This window comes from Arvicanthis niloticus, chromosome 12 (assembly GCF_011762505.2).
Source record: "Arvicanthis niloticus isolate mArvNil1 chromosome 12, mArvNil1.pat.X, whole genome shotgun sequence".
NCBI lineage: Eukaryota > Metazoa > Chordata > Mammalia > Rodentia > Muridae > Arvicanthis > Arvicanthis niloticus.
In genome coordinates this window covers 43851486-43872206 of record NC_047669.1, presented here as the reverse complement: position 1 = coordinate 43872206, position 20721 = coordinate 43851486, and the positions used below count along the sequence as shown (strand labels likewise).

The following is a 20721-nucleotide window of genomic DNA, read 5'->3' as shown; positions in this document are numbered from 1 at the left end:
TAAAACTGAAAAAAAAACAAAGAAAAACATCAATATCATCAGAAAAGTTCTGTATTATAAAACAATAATAATAAAGTAAATTTTAATTGATTAAAATGGTTTACAGTACATATGCATGGAATATATACATGACTACATACAATAAAGCAGTAGCCACCAGATATGATAAGCAGCTCATGAGAAAAACATTAATAAAAAGCAAGTTTTGCAGTGATATTCAGTTTTTTTAGTGATGGAATAAATCCAAATTTAAACAGTGCTGTGATAGGTTTTTTTCACTTTGCAGATAAAAAAATTGAAAAGCTGACCTCTCTTTAAAATTTTATATTCTCATATATTTCAGTAGTAAATCTCAGGTATTTGAGAAAAATGATAGAAAGTCATAAAACACCATGGAACATGAATATCCATGATAGAACCTTCTAACAATCAACGTTTCTAGTAAGTGCCCAGAGAGGAGACATGTGAAAATAAGAAAAGGTCATTGTTTTGAAAATATGTTGGAGATTATATGGAAAATGAAAAAATATATGAGCATTATATTAGCATGCTTCCCTCTAGGTCTTAATAGCCAATTCTAAGTAAAATGATAAATATGAATTGTTTTATGTAACAAAGTAAATTTAAGATAGATTCATCAAATACCAACTTTTAAGCTGCGATTCAAAGAAATGATTTGAAATGGGCTTTGAATCTCTAGTATGAAAAGGTTTGAGGTAGCACAAAGGTTAAACCCCTTCTTCGGATAGAAAGAGAGCCGCCCTTGAAGTATGCACTGCTCCTTGTAGGCACATCATTGAAATTCGATTATGTACTTTATACTGATGGAGATCTCACAAAAGCACTAAGCAAAACGTCAGCTATATGGTCACTTTTCTTATGCATTTGACGTGGAAGCATCCTATTGATAGCCTTTCCTCCACAGCCTTTGCTTGGGATGGAATAGCATTATAGACATAAAAGGAGTTGAAACATGTCAGATGTATGTGACCTTAAATGAACATGAAAATTAATGAGGTGAGTTAATGTTTCAAAGACTCTGGAAATTAATGTTCAGAGAGCAAAGGAAAATTCTTAGTAGACAGATATATTGTGGCAGTGCTGGTGGTACTGGGGTGGTTAGTAAAAAGAGTATTTGTCTTCTATCATACAGTAATATTTAGCGTTTGAAGACATCAAATGAAAGACCTTTTAAAAGCTTCATTTGGACATGTGAAGTGTAAGCATGAAGCTACACAAAACAAGCATTGTATTAGAAGCAGTTTTATTTGACTGCAAAGTAATTCTGCCTTGTATTGCTAATGGAATTTGCTTCTGGCGGTGGCTCATTTTGTTGTTGTTTAAAGATTGCTCTAGAAAGTTGACTAGCTTGGATGTTTTTAATATATTAACTTGTTCTTTAAGAATGTTATACTTGTGGACAGTGTGTGTTGGGCTTATCTACTTCCTATTCCCCAATTCCAATTCTTCCCAGGGCCCCCTCCCATCATCCCTCCCAATTTTATATCCTCTTCTTGCTTTTCTTTTAAAATAACTCAGAGGGTCCAATTAGTGCCACCCTGATGCTCATGGGTGTACAGCCATCCACATGGGCAACCAGTCAATGGCCGTGTCCCTTAAGGAAATTGACTCTCCCGGCAGCCATCCACTGCTACTTCTCAGATACTGAGCTGGCTTCCTAAGCCACCTGTGAGCTCATGCGCTCACCTCAGGAGCCCTAGCCCGAGCTGGAATGTTGGCTGGCTCGGGCAGTTCTTGTGACAACCAAGGCTGTCATGTCCAGAAGTCTCTGCTTGACTGCCGCCTGCACCTCCCTCCCCAGCTTCTGACTTTTACAGTCTTTCTGCCTCCTCTTTCAGAAAGTTTCCTAAGCCTTGGGAGGAGGGGTGTGGTATAGATAAGTGGTTCATTTAGAACTGAGCCTTTGCAGGTCTTATTCTCTGGATGGGGACTGGCTGTGAATCTTTCTATCAACAACTATCCACTACAAAAAGAAGCTTCTCGGATAAGGGTCAAGAGCTGCATTAATCTGTGGATATACTAATAAAAGTATAGAGAACAGCTTATTACTGTATTGATGTAGCATGGTAATTGTAGTAGGTTCTTCCCTATGACCTCCTCATTCATGGGTTCATGGTCAGGTTTGCTGTACCAAGCATGAGTTTCTGCCCAAAAAGCAGACCTTAAATTCAATCAGAAAGCAATTGGTTACCCTCATGTCATTCTTGTACCCATGGACATAGCCTATCATGTGGGTCATTATACCAGCTCTCAGGCTTCACAGATGATGTAGACTTGTAATGACATTTTGCCCCCCAGTGTCTGCTTAGTACTTTCCTGGCCTATGAAAGCTAGCTATCAGGGAAGAAGCTTCTGGGTCAGTGCCAGCTGGATTTCTCCATATTATGTGACCAAAGTGTGTGATGTCTTTAACCATAATGTCTTAACATCAAGTTTCCATGGGCAATAAGAGAAATGGCAATACCTTGTACATTGTTTGGGGTGGTCTCTGGGACCCTCCCCTCCTAAGCGAACAACTGGAAGGGAGCTATTCCATACCTGACATTAATAATAAACAATCCTGAAAGGCCTGGCTTAAGAGCTTAGTCTCCAAAAGTAGGAACTCGGTCATGGACTAGAGCTTCTAAAACTGTGGGCTGGTTTAATCTCAACATTTGCTATAGGAACAGAAAGCTGATAATACAGATTTTTCTTCAAAAAAAAAAAAAAAAAAAGATTCAGTTGAGTACCTAAGAGACAAATTAGCAAATACATACATATATATGTGTGTATGTTTATAGCAAATATGGATATATATGCATGCCTCTGTGTACATATTTGTATGTGTACACACACATGTGTATTTAAAGTTTGCATTTACTTTTCTGTTTTATAATGGTGTTATGGTTAAAGCTCTTTTACATAATGGTAGGATACTGTAAATAGGTAAGAAAATGTTGAATTTAGTACAATTGACTGAAATTATGAAGGAATGTATCCACTATTCCCAAAGAATTAGAAGAATTCTGTGGTAAATTACAGAACTATATAAGAGGTGGGTGAATAGGATATTCTTTGTACTAATAGAAAGTCCAACTCAAACTAGAAGCAACCCTACAGAAAACAAAAACAGTAAACCTTTTATAATTACATATTATTTCAAAATATAACCATGCTCTGTTTTAGATATTTGTGTAGTGGCTAAAATGATATGCCTAAACCTTTCATTTGTTTGGTTTTTTTTTTTTCTGTTTTTTGATCTTTAGCATCAGACTGTAGCTGAGTCTTGTTGCCTTTGCAGTGTTCTATATTTATCAGACTCTCATTCATAAATAACTTTGAAAACTACACTTGGCCAACTTCACATGATACTGAAGATATACTTCACATGATACAAGAGTTACTTCCTGAATAATACAAGTGTGGTTGCTTCAGGGATGTTATTCTGTGTTGCCAAGGTTTATGCGCTGCCAGTCTGCATTTCAGCCCAGGCTCCTTGCTGTTAATCGGCTTACACTGTTTACTAGGAACAAAGCCCCACGGATGGCTTTGTGTGCTGCCATTATGTTTACATTTTTCATGTGCAGACAGATGATTTTCATGTGTAAGGTACCTTTGAAATAATAATTTCTTTTCCCTTGCAGTTGCTCGTTAAATATTTAAGCCCCAATATGGGATTGTTGGACAGACTTTCAGGTTTACTTGGCCTGAGGAAGAAGGAGGTTCATGTTTTATGCCTCGGGCTGGATAATAGTGGGAAAACTACAATCATTAACAAACTGAAACCGTCAAATGTAAGTATTTCTATAACGCTTGGCATTTTCTGATACTAGAGAAATGTTATGTGAAACATTACTTTTAAGTTACAACTTCCTGTATTTGTATGAAGGCCTGTTATTCATGTTGGGAAGGAGATATCTGTGAACTGTAGCTTGCTGCATATGCGACATCTTGATTATTAAGATGGGATGTTCTCTTTTTCTTCCTTTATATTCCCCTAAAGATCTGCACAGATTGGCTAAGTTTACCTACAGGGTGCACTCACTTTGTTTAAATTTCTTCTAAGTTCTGTGTAGAATTAGACAGTGGTGTGCATATCAGTGACAGATGGTGATTTTGAGTAACATGTATGAACATATTATTACTAAAAATACATAAAGCTAGCATGTGCAACATATGATTCATAAGTTAGAGGTGGGCTTTGTTACATATAATTCCTGAACCTTAAGCTGGAAGCAACTGTCCTGGAGATCCGAAAAGTTGACCTGAAGATCCCAAGCACACTTCGCTCGGCTCCCACCCTGCTGCCTTTTTAACTGCACTGATAACAAACAGCCAGGAGGCGTCACTTGAGTTGGAAGGCATAGAGGCGCCATACTTGGGTTACTCGGTGTAGCTCTTACATTTTCCTCCGTATTATTCTGAACTCATCATCATTTGTGAGCTTTCATCTACATTTGGGCACAATTTTTAGTTAATTAAGTGTATTAATCAGAGGATCTATAGTATTCTCTTAGGAAAAGATTACAAGACTATTCCATGTCTCATTTTATAGGAAAGTTGTCTCTTCTTGTGTGTGTAGGTAAAATTTATTTTTGGATAGATTGATTTTTAGATTCAGACTTATTTTTAAGAATAAATTACTCTAGTGCTGTATTTGAAATGATGACTATCCTCAGTTGCCTCATTTTTAACCCAATCACTCTTTGTAAGGAAGAATATAGTTTTGATTGGTGTTATATACCTTTAATCCTATTCAGTAGACAGGCAGAGCAATCTCAGTGAGTTCAAGGCTAATCTGGTCTACATATTCCAGTGCTCCAGTTCAGCTAGGACTGCATGGTGAGACCTTTATTGGGGAGGTTGGGGTGGGGGTAGAAGCATCTGGCTTATCTTGAAAAACTCCAAAGCAGTCTGTTTATTCACTTGATAATGTACTACATATTCAGTTGATACCTTGCTTATTCAATTTCTTCTCAATATCAGAGCCCTTGTTTTAGTTAGAATTTTCATTGCTGTGAAGAGACACCCTGACCAAGGCAATTCTTTTTTTTATTAGTTATTTTATTTATTTACATTTCAAATGTTATCCCCCTTCCACCCTCCCCCTGCTTCTATAGGGTGCTCCCTCACCTACCCACTCCCACCTCTCTGACCTAGCATTCCCCTTCACTGGAGCATCAAGTCTCCACAGGACCAAGGGCCTCCCCTCCCATTAATGTCAAACAATGCTGTCCTCTACTATATATGTATTTGGAGCCATGGCTCCCTCCATGTGTACTCTTTGGTTGGTGGTTTAGTCCCTGGGAGCTCTGGGGGTCTGATTAGTTGATATTGTTGTTCTTCCTATGGGGTTGCAAACGCCTTCAGCTCCTTCAGTTCTTCCTCTAACTCCTCCATTGGGGTCCCTGTAAGGCAACTCTTAAAATGGCAGGCAGTTAATTGGGGCTAGCTTACAGGTACTGAAAGGTCAGTCAGTCCATTATCATCATGGAGGGACAGCGTTCAGGCAGGCATGGTGCTGGAAGAGCCAATAGTTCTACATCTAGATCTGCAGGTAGCCAGGAGGAGACTGGATGTGTTTCACGTTGGAGGTAGCTTGAACATTCAAGACCTCAAAGCACCAACTCCACATTGGCACACTTCCTTTAACAAGGCCACACCTCCTCATATAAGCCCAAATAACCAATCTCTATGACTAAGCATTCAAACCCATGAACCTGTGGGGGCCATGCCTATTCAAACCACCACAGCCCTTGACTTGTGAAGCAGTGAATAACGAATACCTAGAATAAAGATTAGCACTTAAATATGTTTTGGATGATAGATGAGTAGATTATCTTTGGCCAGGGGTGTTGACTACATGGAGGATAAAATTTGTTCAAATCATTGCTGGACCCAGAGGGTCTAGTCTCCACTCCTTCCTTGTTGCCAGTCCTGTCCAATGACAGTATTTGTTCCTGGATAACAGAGGGAATTAATATTAGACATGACTCTGTTTTGGAGATGGGAGTGTGCCTGCTGTGTGTGTAGGGGAAAATCCAAAGGCCTCGGTTTCTCTCCACCCTGCTTTTCAGACGTTCGTGGTCCCTCACTGACTCTGAAGTTGACAGATTCTGCTAGGGTGGCTGGTCCATGGCTCCAGGAAGTCCACTGTATCCATGTTCAGAGTATGTGCTGTGCCCAGGCTTTTCTCTGAATTACCTTAGTGGAAAATGAGTTCCATATGAATCCATTCTGTCCTAATCAACTTCAGGAGCTTTTTTTGTTGATTATTTTTATCAGGACTTTAGAGAAGAGAAAGTTGGGGGATTTTTATCCCTTCAAGATAAATTTTAAAGGGGAGTTTATGGAGAACCTAGGTAACTGTGTAGAAGCAACTTAAGTGTTCTCCTTATAATTCAGTGAAGACACTGTTGATACTTGGTGTGTATTTTCTGGGATATCCTTAAACTTTTAACCTTTATCATGTAGTTGATGCAATAAAAATTAAATAAAAATGGTAGGATCATGGGTAAAACAACAAAATTAAGAAATACTTTATTCCAAAGTTCAAGGAACCTCAGAGTAATGAGGCAAGACCTTAAGTGTCACAAAGTAATTTTTCTAGCAAACCAGAAAAATACTTGGGGGAAAATATTAATGCAGCCCAAAGGCTGTGTGGAAGAAAACACTGAGTAAACAGACTTGGCGAGGCAAACAAGGGCTGCTCTATGAAAGGCCTGGCCACAGCGCATTACTGAAGTTCCTGTGCTCCAGTTCATTTTCAGCTTCTCTTCCAGTTGAATTTAAAGCTTACAAAAGTCAGTACCTGAGTGAACAAGGTAATGTGAGGCAAATTTTCCCTTGTTCGACTCTTATTTTCACATAAAAGTAACAAGATTTTCTTTATTTAGTTATTCTTAAGGCAATATGGGTAAACATAGGAATAAGAGTAACCAAAATGAGGGTATAATTATAACAGCAAGCATTTCTGGAATGTTTATAGACACCACGGTATTTTATACCTATTAGCTCATTTAATTCTCATAATAACTTTATGAGCATGATAATGTCGTTGACATTTAAGCAAACCTAGACTTAACTTGTGCCAGGCAGCATAGCAAATTAGGAGTAATTAGGAGACTATTGTAATTCAAAGCAACAGTGGAAAGGACCATTCTAAGGTAGTGGTGCAAAGCCAGGAAAACAGAGAGTGAATGGCTTCATACATGGCACATAACAAAGGGAGGAAGAGTCAAGAATAACTTCTCAGCATCTGGGTCATAAAGAGGATAGAGTTTTGCTTAAATGAATGAAGTTTTGATGATGGAAATTCTAGGAGGCACTTAATGAATTCAGTTGTCAGTATAGTTTTAATTGTCTGTGAGATCTGCTGTTCTCTTGGCCCTTTTGATCTTCCTGGAGAACTCCCTATCAGAGCTTCATAACTCACCTATCTTACTTCAGTATGTATCACTCTTATACTTAGCAGTGAACTTTAGACATGCATGCTGTCGGGAGCCATCTAGGAAAAGCTGAGGCTAGCAGGTGACTTTCCCAGAGATGGCCCACAGTTTTTACATGGTCTGCGATGGGTAAAATTCTGAATTGCAAGGACTTCAGAAATCTCCTCTCAGGATTGATTCTTATTACTGATATGCCTTTCCTATCATTATTAAATTAGTCCAATAATTCCTGGAGGTTAGCCAACCCTATTGGGCAAATTTTGTGCAGATCAATGAAGATGCCCTATCTTGTAGTAATGCTATGTAGACACACCAATGATTTCTTAATTCCTAATAGTAATTCTATAGAATTCCTAAATTTATACAATCATCAGTAATTTTGAGCCCTCATTGTTATAAAAACTGCAATTAGGGCTCTGTAAAGCTTTGTGTGTCACAGGCTAATTGCACTAGGATAGAAAGCAGGCATGGAACAGATTTACAATCAGAGAAGGCATTTCTTCTGGGCTGGCTCTGAAACCATTATCTGATAACTAAAGCTGTATGCTGGGAATAGATAATTTATTGTGTGTGCAAGGACAGAAGATGAAATGTTGACTGGATTTATCTATACAAAACTTCACAACTAATGAGACACTAGGCAGACAATTTGCTTCTTGACAAAACCATGCTAATATTAAGACATAAGAAATATTGTTTTAAACTTGTAGTGAACATGTGAAGCTAGTTACAGACAATAAATGTTTAATTGGATAACTAGTCTAAATGGAAACACATGTATACATTTCTGTTGTAACTTCAGCTCTGAGCTGCTGATCTGTGTCTCCAGGTCACATGCAAAATTTTTATTGGTTCTTAGAGGACTTTTTACTTCTACTTGAACCCTATCTTTATTTTTTGTTTTGTTTTGTTTTTTTGTTTTATTTTTATTTTCTTTTTTAATTGGATATTGTATTGACATTTCAGATGTTATCCCCTTACCCTATCCCCTTCCACCCAGGAACCCCCTATCCCATTCCCCCTCCTCCTGCTTTTATAAGGATTTGCCCTTCCAAATACACACACACTCCCACCTCCCCACCCTCAAATTCCCCCACACTAGGGCATCCAGCCTTCATAGGACCAAGGACCTTCTCTCCCACTTATGCCCGACAAGGCCATCCTCCCCTACATATACAGCTGGAGCCATGGGTCCCTCCATATGTGTTCCCAGGCTGGCAGTTTAGACCCTAGGAGCTCTGGTTGGTTGGTATTGTTGCTCTCCCCATGGGGCTGCAAACCCTTTCAGCTCTTTCAGTTTTCTCTCTGATTCCTCCATTGGAAACCCCCTTTGATCAGTTCAATGGTTAGCTGTGAGCATCCACCTCTGTATATGTCAGGCCCTGGTAGAGCCTCTAAGAAGACAGCTATATCAGGCACCTGTCAGCATGTACTTCCTGGCATCCACATCAGCATCTGCCTTTGGTGACTTCTTATTCAATTTATGATTTGAATTTATGTATTAAACTTGTGAACTTTTGAAAAAAAGGTGTTTGGAATATCATGTGATCATATATCCTGAAAAGATACAAGAATTAAGAGCAAGAATAGAAAGTTGTTCCCCTTTATTCTCTCTCTCAGAAAGAAAGACTGGAGTCTCTTAAAAATAACTGCTTCTTTCTGGAACTTTCTCTAGCTGACAAGGAGTTAATGAACTTCCAGCCTCTCTCCAGACTGCAGGGAAGGAACAAAGAGAGGACAAGAGAACAAACAATTCTTTACTTAATCTTCCCCAACCCCAATCTAACAACCTGGTGTTAATCACCAGAGGCCAGCAGTTTTCAGCCACCTAATAAGCTAGAGTGTTTAGTCTCCAGAAGCTGTGACCTTCTAGCATCCAGTACAGTTAGTTAACCTCTCCAATGCTGTGTCCCACCTCAGACCCGCACTGGAGCAGGCCTCTGGCATCGTGCCTTCCATTTTTCCTGATTAACAGTTATTTCCCTTGCTAGGATCATTGCACTTGTAGAAACTTAAAATTAATAAAAAGCTCTGATTTTGGTTTTAAACTCAAACATTAACTTCCCTCAGGACACATCCCAGGAAGAGCACATTTCAAAGACTCAAACAGACATTCCAGGAAGAAAGACCCAAGATAAGAGTTTATTAGCCCTTAACACAGTAAAACCTAGGTAAATAGAAGCTACTTAAGCTGACCTTCTTTGTTAGGTGCAAATTTGGGTTACTTAGCAACCGAGCTTGAGAACAGCTGTTGAAGTCAGCCTTTGTAGTTATTAAGAGGTAAAACTGCCTTTATGAGCCCTGTGAATATGGTATAAATACTGCCTCCAATTTTGGCTCGGGGTTCTTCTTGCCTTCATACAAGAGAACCCCAGTACCAGCTATTATCAACTCATCAATAAACCTCATGTTATTACAGCGAGTCCTGTCCGTGAGTTCTCTGGGGGAGAGCGTCTCTTGGTTTTGGATACTTAAATCCAACACACTAACTCCACTTCTAGAATATTCTTTGCCAAGAGCTTGCCATAGGTCTTCTCCTTTCTACCATTCACTCTTGGGTCAGATGTCACTCCACTCCTGAGCACTCTTTGTCCATGTTGTCATCTGTTGATTGCTGTTTACACGATGAAGACTGTGCCAAGCATACATAAACTCAGGATGTATGTGTTGACTGATTATGAAATTCAACGCAGGAACTCAGAGTGACTCCTTAAATCATTTTATGTTTTTTCTTACAGGCTCAATCTCAAGATATAGTTCCAACCATAGGATTTAGCATAGAGAAATTCAAATCCTCCAGGTAACCTACCTTCTCTCTGTGACTAGGAAGCTGTTTCCAGACTTACCTGCAAATCATTTGTCGTTTCAAATCCCCATGGGCTGTGCCCTTTTGTACCACTTCCTTTTGTTTACTCGCAGCCCTTAAAGTTTAGGCCAACTCCTGAAAAACTCATTAGCAAAAGAAGCATTTTATGTTATCCATTGCAAAGTCATATCTAGATTAATAAAATCATTCTTAATTTTTCTTGAATATTAACATTTATTACTCTCTAGCCATGATGATTTAACTGATAGAAAACAAATTAAAATATTAAAAGTTAACCATTTAATTTAGTTGCTTTAAATACACTAATGCTTTGCTTTTGTTTATAGTTTATCTTTTACAGTGTTTGACATGTCAGGTCAAGGAAGGTACAGGAATCTCTGGGAACACTATTATAAGTAAGTATTTTTGTGAATGTTGTTTAACTGCATGGCTACATTTTAGTGACAAAATAATGATTAGAAATCCAAGTGATTATATGGTTTCTGCTATAATAATATAACTTTGTAATTCCTGACTTTATTCTTTTGTTGTTTTTGATATCAGTTTCTATCTGTGGTTGATATAGCCACATAGTGGTACATGCCTATTATCCCAGTACCTGTAGTGCTAAGGAATACGGGTGACAAATTTAAGGCCAGCCTGGGATATATACTGATTTTGAAGCTATGCTGTGGAGCTTAGTGGAGCCAACTCATGGGTGGGGGGCAGGCAATAAAAGTCACATTAGCTGATACTTTGCTCTCTTATGGGTTACTCTGTCTCTAGTGTTTGAATAATGCTATATTCACTCACATCAGATCCCACAGCTGCTTTCAGTGAAGAAATTATTCTTTATTCATATCATTTCTTCAAGGAAATCATAGATCAGAATTATTGTTAACTATATTTAGTTAAAATAACAAGATTATTTTAACAGTGGATTATTTGTTTTATGAGTATTTCTATACAAGATATTTTTCAAAGTAAACAGACATAATAGTCACTAAGTACTTCAATTATAACAGCTGCCAAGTTACTAGGATCCAGATGTTTGATACCCACTTAAGACTGTGGTAGTAAAATAATTTCACTGTTCTCTTTCTTTACATTATACAGAGATGGACAAGCTATTATTTTTGTCATTGATAGTAGTGATAAATTAAGAATGGTTGTGGCCAAAGAAGAGCTTGATACCCTTCTAAATCACCCAGGTATCTGTGTAGCTTCTTCCACTGATGGTATCTGTGTTTTGGGTTCCAATTATATATGTCGGTTTGTTCTTTACATATAAGAAAAATGATTATGAGATGAAATTATTTTTCTATTTAGATTTGTAAATTTTAAAACTTATTGGTTATACAAAATTTATAATAACTTTGCCTAATTGTTTTAATTTCAAAGCTTTTTGCAGTGTTTGTTTTTATATACTGGTATTTATTTACTTATCACTAAATGTTCTGCTTTCTTAAATATATCAGTAATATATAGTAATAGGAACAGAACATTTAGACAGAAGAGATGAGGGAGGAAATATCTTTCTGTGTAGAAGGCCAGCAGCTACCATTGCTCTGGTTTCTTTCTTTCCCAGCATGCAGTGGCAGAGGAGCAGCTAGGCAGCCGGTCATGCATTTGCCTGTTGGCCTTTCAGTGTTATCAAAAAGGAGGAAAACTTCAAGTAGAAGGAAGAGGAACTGGGTTGGGGTTTTATTATTTATTATTGAAGTATGTATCTTAAGTATGCATGTATTTATGTGTACCTTGGGCATGCAGGAACCCACAGCGGCCAAAAGAATGTGTCAGAGCTTCTGGAACTGGAGATACAAGCAGTTCAGAACCCCTGACCATTTTATTTTTAAGTGTTGCTTAGGTGAAAAGATAAATATATACAGTAATTAAGTTGGTAAGTTGATTTTTATGGAGAATTAGATATAATAGTTATGACTGGAAATATATGGGTAGTTGCTTTTTTTTTTTTTTTAACAAGATGTAAAGATGCTGCTGCGTGTTGCCATTCCTATGGAGAGCAATTGCATAACATTGGACAAGTAGCAAGGAGATTCTCTTACCATCTACCACTTATGGCTTCTAACTTCTAAGTTCTTTAAAACATTTGCACTTGGCTTCACTCAGCAGCTAAGGGCACTTGTGCCAAACCTGGCCTCCATCCTAAGTTTGAACCTACAGAGCCACATGGTGGACAGAGGGAGAGAGATGACTCTTTCTATGACTTGTCCTCTGTCCTCCATGCATACCATGATGCACCTACATGCAAGTACACATATAGACACATCTGCATACACACACACACATATACATGCACAGGCACGTGTACACAACACATACATAAAACATGCACATACACACACAGTTAATGCATATATAGTTAAATATATGTTAAAAAAAAAAAAACAAAACTTTGGAAAATCTTTCCAAAACTGTAATGGTGAAAATTCCTTATAAAAATAATGCCACTTGTTCATTGTGCTGTCTAAGACTTAAAATTAACCCACTTCTTCCTCTTCCTACTTGAGGTCTGTATGTCCTGTGTTGACACAGAAGACAACAGAAAGTTTTGCCTTTTTGCATAGATACTTCTCTATGACTGCTAGGTTCCCCTTCTCTGACCTTATTCTTTGGTTTAAAGCACCTAACCAGAGAGCACATGGTCCTACCAAATAGTTTTAGATTTTTTTTTCTCTTTAGATCACTGGTCTTCAACCTTCTAATGCTGTGACCCTTGAATACATTCCCTCTTGTGAGGACCCAACCATAAAATTATTTTGTTGCTACTCCATAACTGTAATGTTACTAGTGTTATGGACTATAATGTAAACAATTGATATACAGGGTATCTGATATGCTGACCCCCAGGTTGAGACCTGCAGCTTTCGATGAATATTTAACTGTGTGTCTTTAAATGTTTATGGATGTGTATTTCAGTTTTAGGGGGCTAGGGAAAAGTCATCCAGAACACTAGAAGTGTTATGATGGGGTCCTTTTCTTTTTCAGATATTAAGCACCGTCGAATTCCAATCTTGTTCTTTGCAAACAAAATGGATCTTAGAGATGCAGTGACTTCTGTGAAAGTGTCTCAGTTGCTGTGTTTAGAGAACATTAAAGATAAGCCATGGCATATTTGGTAAAAAATTTGTATTTCTCATTTTGTCTTTCTGAAAAGTCTGTGAGTTTGTGTTTTGGAGAAGCAGCTACTAATCAGAAGCCAGGAAGAAAAGTGCTCTTCATGGCAGGGAGGGTACCTGTTCTGTTCCAGGAACAGCAGCCTGGCTCCAACAGAGTAGCTGGAGGGAAACTGTAGAAGAGGTAGCCACTGACAAGTAACTCAGGGCCATGAAGCACAAAGCACTGTGGCATCTACTGAAGAGCTGGATGTTCGGCCTACTTCTGAGTCTTACGTTATCTCACGGCAAGCAGGGAACTGGTTCAGAGAAATGGCCAGATTTGAAGTCACTTGCTCACACGTCCACCAGTGGACAAAGCTCTTTCCTGTATTACTCTCCTAGAACTATGTGTGCCAGAATCAATACCTTGGGCCTTTTTGGTGTAAGTGATAACATGCGTTGTTGTTATCATACGTAATGAAAAGTGTGCTGTGAATAATTGCTTATCTTATACTGTTTGTTTCTGTCTTCCTACTTGAAAGAATTCTTTAGGTTCTTTACTATGCTTTAGGGGATGCTTCCTGCTAAGTGAATGATATAAAATAATCTCTAATTATTCAGAAACTTTAATTATATATTAATATGATCATGGATTTTAAAATAACATACTAGATCCCTAATATGTAATATTGTCATAAATTCCTGTATTTGCAGGGTGAAGTCAGTTCAATCAATACATAGCAAGTTCAAGGCAAACTTGAACTGTTATGAGACCCTCCCTCAGAAATAAAACAACAGTAACAACAGCAACAACAGCAACAATTAAAACCCATGTTGTAAATATGGGTTTTTACTCTATATAAATAACACAGTACATTTCAAATGAAGTCAGTTGATTCTGTGACTATATTGTGACCTAAGTAAAACAGTTCTAACAGATCAAAGATGTTGGAGCAATGGGTACAGTGAGGCAGGACAGTGAGCACTAGAAAAGTAGGTAGGACAGTGGGAAAAAGAACCTGACGTTTTCTGTGTTCTTAATATCCCTACAAATCTCAAAATTTGTCTCAGGTGTCTTCTTCCCTAGTTCTCAGACTCTAATTTTTTATTATTATATAATATATTCTATTTCAATAGAATATATAGTATTATTAATATAATATATTGTATTCTATTTCACACTTAGTCAGTTTTGCACAAATGTATATTATTAGTATATATTTCTTTGCAATATAGCATATATTGTTTCTTACTCGTGGAGTTGTGTGACACCATAAAGTGGATTTTGTGTGTGGATTTTATTTCAGTGCTAGTGATGCCATCAAAGGAGAAGGACTGCAGGAAGGCGTGGACTGGCTTCAAGGTACATCCCAAGCTGCTGCACATCTGTCTGTAGATGCTTCTGTTCATTCGTTCATTTCATCTTTATATTTTAATTTTATTACATCAATGCCCCATTCTTGTTTTTATTTCTGCTCTCAGAAAAAACAGTACAGTAAGTATCCAATACCTTACTGCATTTATTTTATTTTTTTCTAGCAGATTTCTGTGTTTACATTCAATAAATATAGCAAATCTGGAAAATGGCTTTAATTTACAGACCCAGATTTTCATTAAATTTAGTAGCTAAAAAACGTATCTGAAGTTTGGGACAAACAAACATTAGGCCTTAATACCTAGAACCAAATGGCAACTAATTTTTTTATGAATCATGATGTATAGTATTCCATATATATCTTATACATAATTTATATGTACAAGTTTTAGCACTCATCTAGTATTATAAATACTATTAATGATGCCTTGTTTATTTTAGTTCAGTTTTTGTTAATCAAAATGGCTATAGTATAATGGTACAGCACTACTATGTTAGATAAATATAATTTTCCCTAGGGTTATATCGTCTGTATAAGATGTATAAGAACAGCTTGCAGCATGCAAAGCAATAGATAGGTGTGTGTGTTCTGTATGTTCATTCTGAAAAGTCTTTATGGCCAAGTCAGAATTTTCAATTTACACAGAATGACTGTTATTCTTACTGGAAATCTTCATACTCTGAATAAGAGTAAAAGAGATACAAATTCTCACTACAAGTTTGGGTTATAATGTTAAATATGTGTGGGATAGTTTTTTCATTTTTCTTCTTCCATCCTTTGGAAAGCCTTGGAGAATCATAGCCTTTTGGGCAGGATGGAAAAGTAATCTGCTACAACTGCTAAAAACATTTCACGGAGATATGGAAAATCTGGTTTTCTAGTGAATCCCACAGACTTTTCTTTTTGTCTTCCTTCCTTCCTTCCTTCCTTTCTCCCTTTCTTTCTTTCTTTTTCCCCTTGAGACAGTTTCTTTTATGACCTGGCTGTATTGGAATTCACTCTGTAAATCAGACTGGACTTAGAGATCTGACTCCCTCTGCCTCCAAGTGCTGGGATTAAAGGCTCACCTGTCACGGACTTTCATTTCTAGCTTGTACTTATTCAGACAAAACATTTATTATTAAAGTGCAAAGAACAATCTAGTCCTATTTTATAAGTAACAAAAATATCTTTAGTGGCACTAAATATTAGTAAAGGCATTTTTTCTTTGAACCCATCAACTTCAATTTTTAAATTAGTTTAAGAAGTATTAGGGATTACGGCATGGATTTCCAGAAGAAACTGGTGGGTTTCCGAGTAATAGAAGATAAAGAAGTGAATTTTCATGGCAGGCTTCTTCCTTCACCAGTGCAAACCCATTGCTCCCAGTGAAGATGCAGCTCGCAATGGAAGACCTACCAACACTCTTAGTGTAGTCATTCAGACCTCAAGACTGAGGGGATGGTAGCCAATAGGACATCTAGGGTTCACTTTCTGTTTCTCCTTTCTTACCTAGCTCCCTGTATATTTTTATTGTCTGTAGCAATAGCCACTAGGTGTCAGTAATGATCCAGTTTTACAGTACCAATTTTCAAGTCTTGGTACTGATTGTTTATTATCTTCTGATCTGTTGTCTTACCTCCAAAGTCTTTGTGAGAACAGCATATTGTTAAAGTACTTTTGTGCCCTTTTGTTGCCTCAGTCTCTGCAAGGTAAGTGGTAGCATCTTTGTTGTTCTGCGCACAGGAGAAGAAGAGCTGGACCTTTGAGGGAGCATATTTATTCCTCTTACCTTTATAACCTCTCTTCCCACTAACGCATATCTATTCATCTTATGAAGTAATTTTCACATCCGGAACATTAAAACTTAAATTTCATAGAATATAAAGAAAGTATTGTGCACAGGAAAGCCTTCAATACATGTCATATTTACATTTTTTTAAAGTGGGTGCACTACTTAAAAGAGGCAGAAACTTCATAGCTATAAAAAAAAAATCAAAGGATATATCAGTCTGTGTTTGACTGGATGATCATTGTATTTCCTATGGAAAAGTAAATGGTATAGATTTTATTATTCTTAGTTATATTTGACTATCAAGAGAGATATATACCTATCTTTCAAAACAAGTAGATAAAAGAGAGTAACCAGCTTTTAATGTCACTCATCAGGAAAATCTAACTGTAAAAGACCTTTGAACTATATTCATTTTACTTTCAAAATCCTGAAGTTTCCTAGCAAATTAAACAAGTTTCATTTTGCACTGATCTAATCATCTTTATTTAAGCTCAATACTGGATTTTTTGTGTGATAATTAAGATTATATTCTCATTTGAAAGATTTTATGTTTAGTTATCAGTATTAATTTTCTAGTCCTGAAACTTTCAAGTGAGACTCTTTGTGGGAAGGAGGAAGGTTTTGGTGGGGTTTTTTTGTTTGTTTGTTTTTTTGTTTGTTTGTTATGTTTTCTGAGACAGGGTATCACTATTTATGTAACACTGACTGACCTGGAACTCACTATATGAATTTCTCAATGATAAGACTACAAGAATATTCTACCTTTCTAGCTTTCAAGTGAGTTTTTTTAAAAAAAAGTTTTCCCAAATAATGAAACTTGTTGATAAAATACTATAGGTAAGGTGAAAAATCAGTAATGCCTACAGATTTCAAACTTTAATCTTGTTTTATTTTATATTGAATATCAAGAATGATTCCAGGACATCCATCTTGTATATAAGCAAATACACATCAGAAACAAGCACTCTCCTTCTGATCCTACCACCTTAGCCCACTTACAGATTTTTGTGCCTATATTTTACATACTGTGCATATGAGTACACTAATGAAAAATAGAGAATTGAACACATACTCCAATCTCAGGTATCACTAGTAATAAAGGCAGCCTTTTCAAAAGATATTAACTCCACATACATGTCATAAAAATGATAATCTTGTTTGGAAAGCTGAGTATCTGATAGATATTGATTGGCTTAACAGCCCCCTCCCCAAAAGCCGAGTCCTAAGCTGGCAGCATGAAATGATAGTACACAGCCTAGTGGTCTTTGAAGATCTTTTTCAAGGCTCAGAATATGCTGGTAATTGAAAGTAATACAGTTGAAAATAAAAGAAGGATCTGAAACGGAAAAGAGACATCATGACTCCCGCCACCATAAAAACAAAGTTTTAAGAATTATCTTTGGCAAATATTCAAACACTACCTCTGGACTGAAAAACACCAGATACATCTATGAGTGGTAATAATGAACTGAAAGCAAGGAGACGCCACAAACTTTCATAGAGAAGAATTCTGTGGTTCTCCTCTGTCTTCTACTCCCCCGGCAACAGTGGAAGGAGACAGACAATAGGGAGGGCCATCTGAGGAATCAGACTAAAGAGTAGGCAGAAGTTAAGTTGTCTCTAAGGAATCAGAGTAGGAACTAGGCAGACATGCCTTTAATCCCAACACTTGGAGGCTGAGGCAGCAAATCTCTGAGTTTAAGGCCAGCCTGGTCTACAGAGCAAGTTCCAGGACAGCCAGGACTACACAGAGAAATCTTGTCTCAAAACAAACCAAAAAAAAAAAGAAGGAAAAGGAGGAAGGAGGCAGAGAGAGAAGAAATAGAAGTAGTAGTATTAGAAGGAGGAGCAGGAGAGGGAGAAAGTAGGCGAACCTTAGGAAGACTCAACTCTGAAAATCAGACTTCTCCAAGAAAAAAGTCACTAAAGTAATAATTGTGGTGATTTCCAAGGAAGTGTCATAGCCAGATACAGTAGAATAATGGGCATATCTGACAACTGCTCACACACTTCTGAAATCTACTCTACCTTAAGCTGTACTCATTCATATAAGCAGATAGCAAAGGATCCAGACATCTCTGGCTAAAAATATAAAATACACAGATGAAAACTTGTAAGAAAAGAGGAGTACAGGTACGGGATATATGTAAGAAAAACATTTCAAAAAGTATTAGAGTTTATCCTTTAAAAATGTCATTTTCACAAATTAAAACTAAGATGCAACTTATTGAAATTATGAATTCTTATGAAAATAAGGGTAGTAACAATGGGAATTCAGCCAAGAAAAACAGTTCCCTTTTCTAGGAAGCAGGACAAAGGGATAAGGAACGAAGTTGGAAGGTAGACATGATGGTGCATTATTGTAACCCTGGTACTCAAAATGCTGAGGCAGGAGAATGGAGAGTTTCAGTGCTAGCCTCACTACTTAATGAGATCTCACCTCAAAACAAAAAATTGGTAGAAAACAAGACAGCCATGTCAGGAGGTTGAAATCCACACCTTTAATCCTAGCATTTGGGAGTCAGAGGCAGGTGGATCTCTGGATTTGAGGTCAGCCTGGTGTACAAAGTGAGTTCTAGGACAGCCAAGGCTATACAGAAAAACCCTGTCTTGAGAAGCCAAAACCAAAGAGGTCATACTGAGAAGATTTTGTTTAGAAAGAGAACCAAACAAACAGGAAGTAGTACCCCAAAGAGGACGTGCCAGGACTGAATCTGAAGAACCCATTGTGGGGGCAGAGAATGTTCCCCATAAGGCAAATCATTAGTAATGTTTAACCCTGAAGACAGTGGAGACTTTTACAATCTTCCTGAGGTGGAAATAGGTTTCGTATAAGGAAATAAACTGTTATATCAAACTTCCCAACACCAGCTACGTGGGATATTATTGGATAGTATTGATAGTACATGCTACTGCTCAGTGCCTGGCAGAGATCATGAAGAATACACTGGAATTACATACTCGTGCACTGTCAAAGTATTGTGACAGCAAAAGGAAGCCACAAGATCAAGTGACCCATTTCCCCAGTGTGCTGGTAAAGTACTCCTTGTGTTGGCATGAGGTCTGTGTAAGTTTAAGTCCCCAGTACTTATCTAATCCCAGTATGCCTATGACAAGATGGGAGACTGAGATAGGAGAAGCTTGTGGGTCAGCTAACCTGGTATACACAACAGCAAACAACAGAGACCTGTCTTAAGACAGAAGATGAAAACCAACAGTCATGGTTGTCCATTGACTTCCACACATAGACCAACATGCCTGTGCATACACAGACACGTGAATATGGACATGTTCATCATACACTAACGAAAAGGGAAGGATGGATCAGGAACTAGGAATGAGCATAAGGTTGCAGAGGAAGGCTACAGATATTTCAGGAATTACTGTGTATTTAGAGTAAGTAATTACCCAGAAAAGAGTTAATTGTAAGTAATTGCTTCCAAAAAGGAGCGATCACCAAAGGAACTGTTACCTGTCTTTTTAATAAGCCTGTAAAACCTGTATTCTTTACTTACTTACAGCTTATATAAAACTTAACACAGTAGCCTTAATTGTACCTTAAGAAAACATGTATACATAGGGCTTTCCTGTGTAATATAGATTTGCCTTGGAGTGATTTAGAGAATAGGGTTGCTGCTGTTTCCCTTGTGAGACTGACAATGTCTTTGTCTGTCATCAGATCAGATCCAAGCTGTGAAGACGTGAAAAGATAGTCCCTGGAGACCTCAGTGATTCTCAATTAATAGAATCTACGTAAGGCATACTGCAGAATCTCACCTTTATTTTAAAAGATATAAGCAACTAAGAATATTTTGTATAACATTCTGCTTGCTATTGTGGACTCTTGAAGAATATTTTAAGGACTTTAGGACTTGAGACATTGTTAATCTGGCCATTAACTATACAAAATCTAACATTTCTTTGGAACTCCTGAATTATCAGCTTTTTGTAAAAGTATACACATTGTTATAATTAGAATGTGTAAATACCACTTATGAGCCATCTCAATATCCTATCATGATTTATGATATCTTTGATGTATTTTTATTTTTAATTGTCTTCTAAAAGTTTAGTTCATTGTATGACTTTGAAGTGCAAATTGTGTTAGCTAAACAGCTTTAAGGATTTATAAGGGATCATAGGTAATTAGTATATATGTAATTTTTATTGTGTCACTATCAATAAAAAATTAAATACA

The 20721-nt window shown here is 37.3% G+C and overlaps 1 protein-coding gene across 2 annotated transcripts in view; it reads left to right on the top strand.

Moving 5' to 3' along the window:
* Arl6 (ARF like GTPase 6) overlaps positions 1-20721 on the top strand; it is a 23609-nt gene extending 2888 nt beyond the window's left edge. The window contains exons 2-9 of one of the 2 annotated variants that reach the window (XM_034515087.2): positions 3645-3794; positions 10187-10248; positions 10602-10670; positions 11371-11465; positions 13264-13393; positions 14681-14736; positions 14856-14868; positions 20203-20721. In XM_034515087.2, the coding sequence (XP_034370978.1) occupies positions 3672-3794; positions 10187-10248; positions 10602-10670; positions 11371-11465; positions 13264-13393; positions 14681-14736; positions 14856-14868; positions 20203-20236 (582 nt within the window). In that variant the 5' untranslated portion in view covers positions 3645-3671 and the 3' untranslated portion in view covers positions 20237-20721. The remainder of the gene's footprint in view (positions 1-3644; positions 3795-10186; positions 10249-10601; positions 10671-11370; positions 11466-13263; positions 13394-14680; positions 14737-14855; positions 14869-20202) is intronic. The other variant, XM_034515088.2, reaches the window with a different exon arrangement.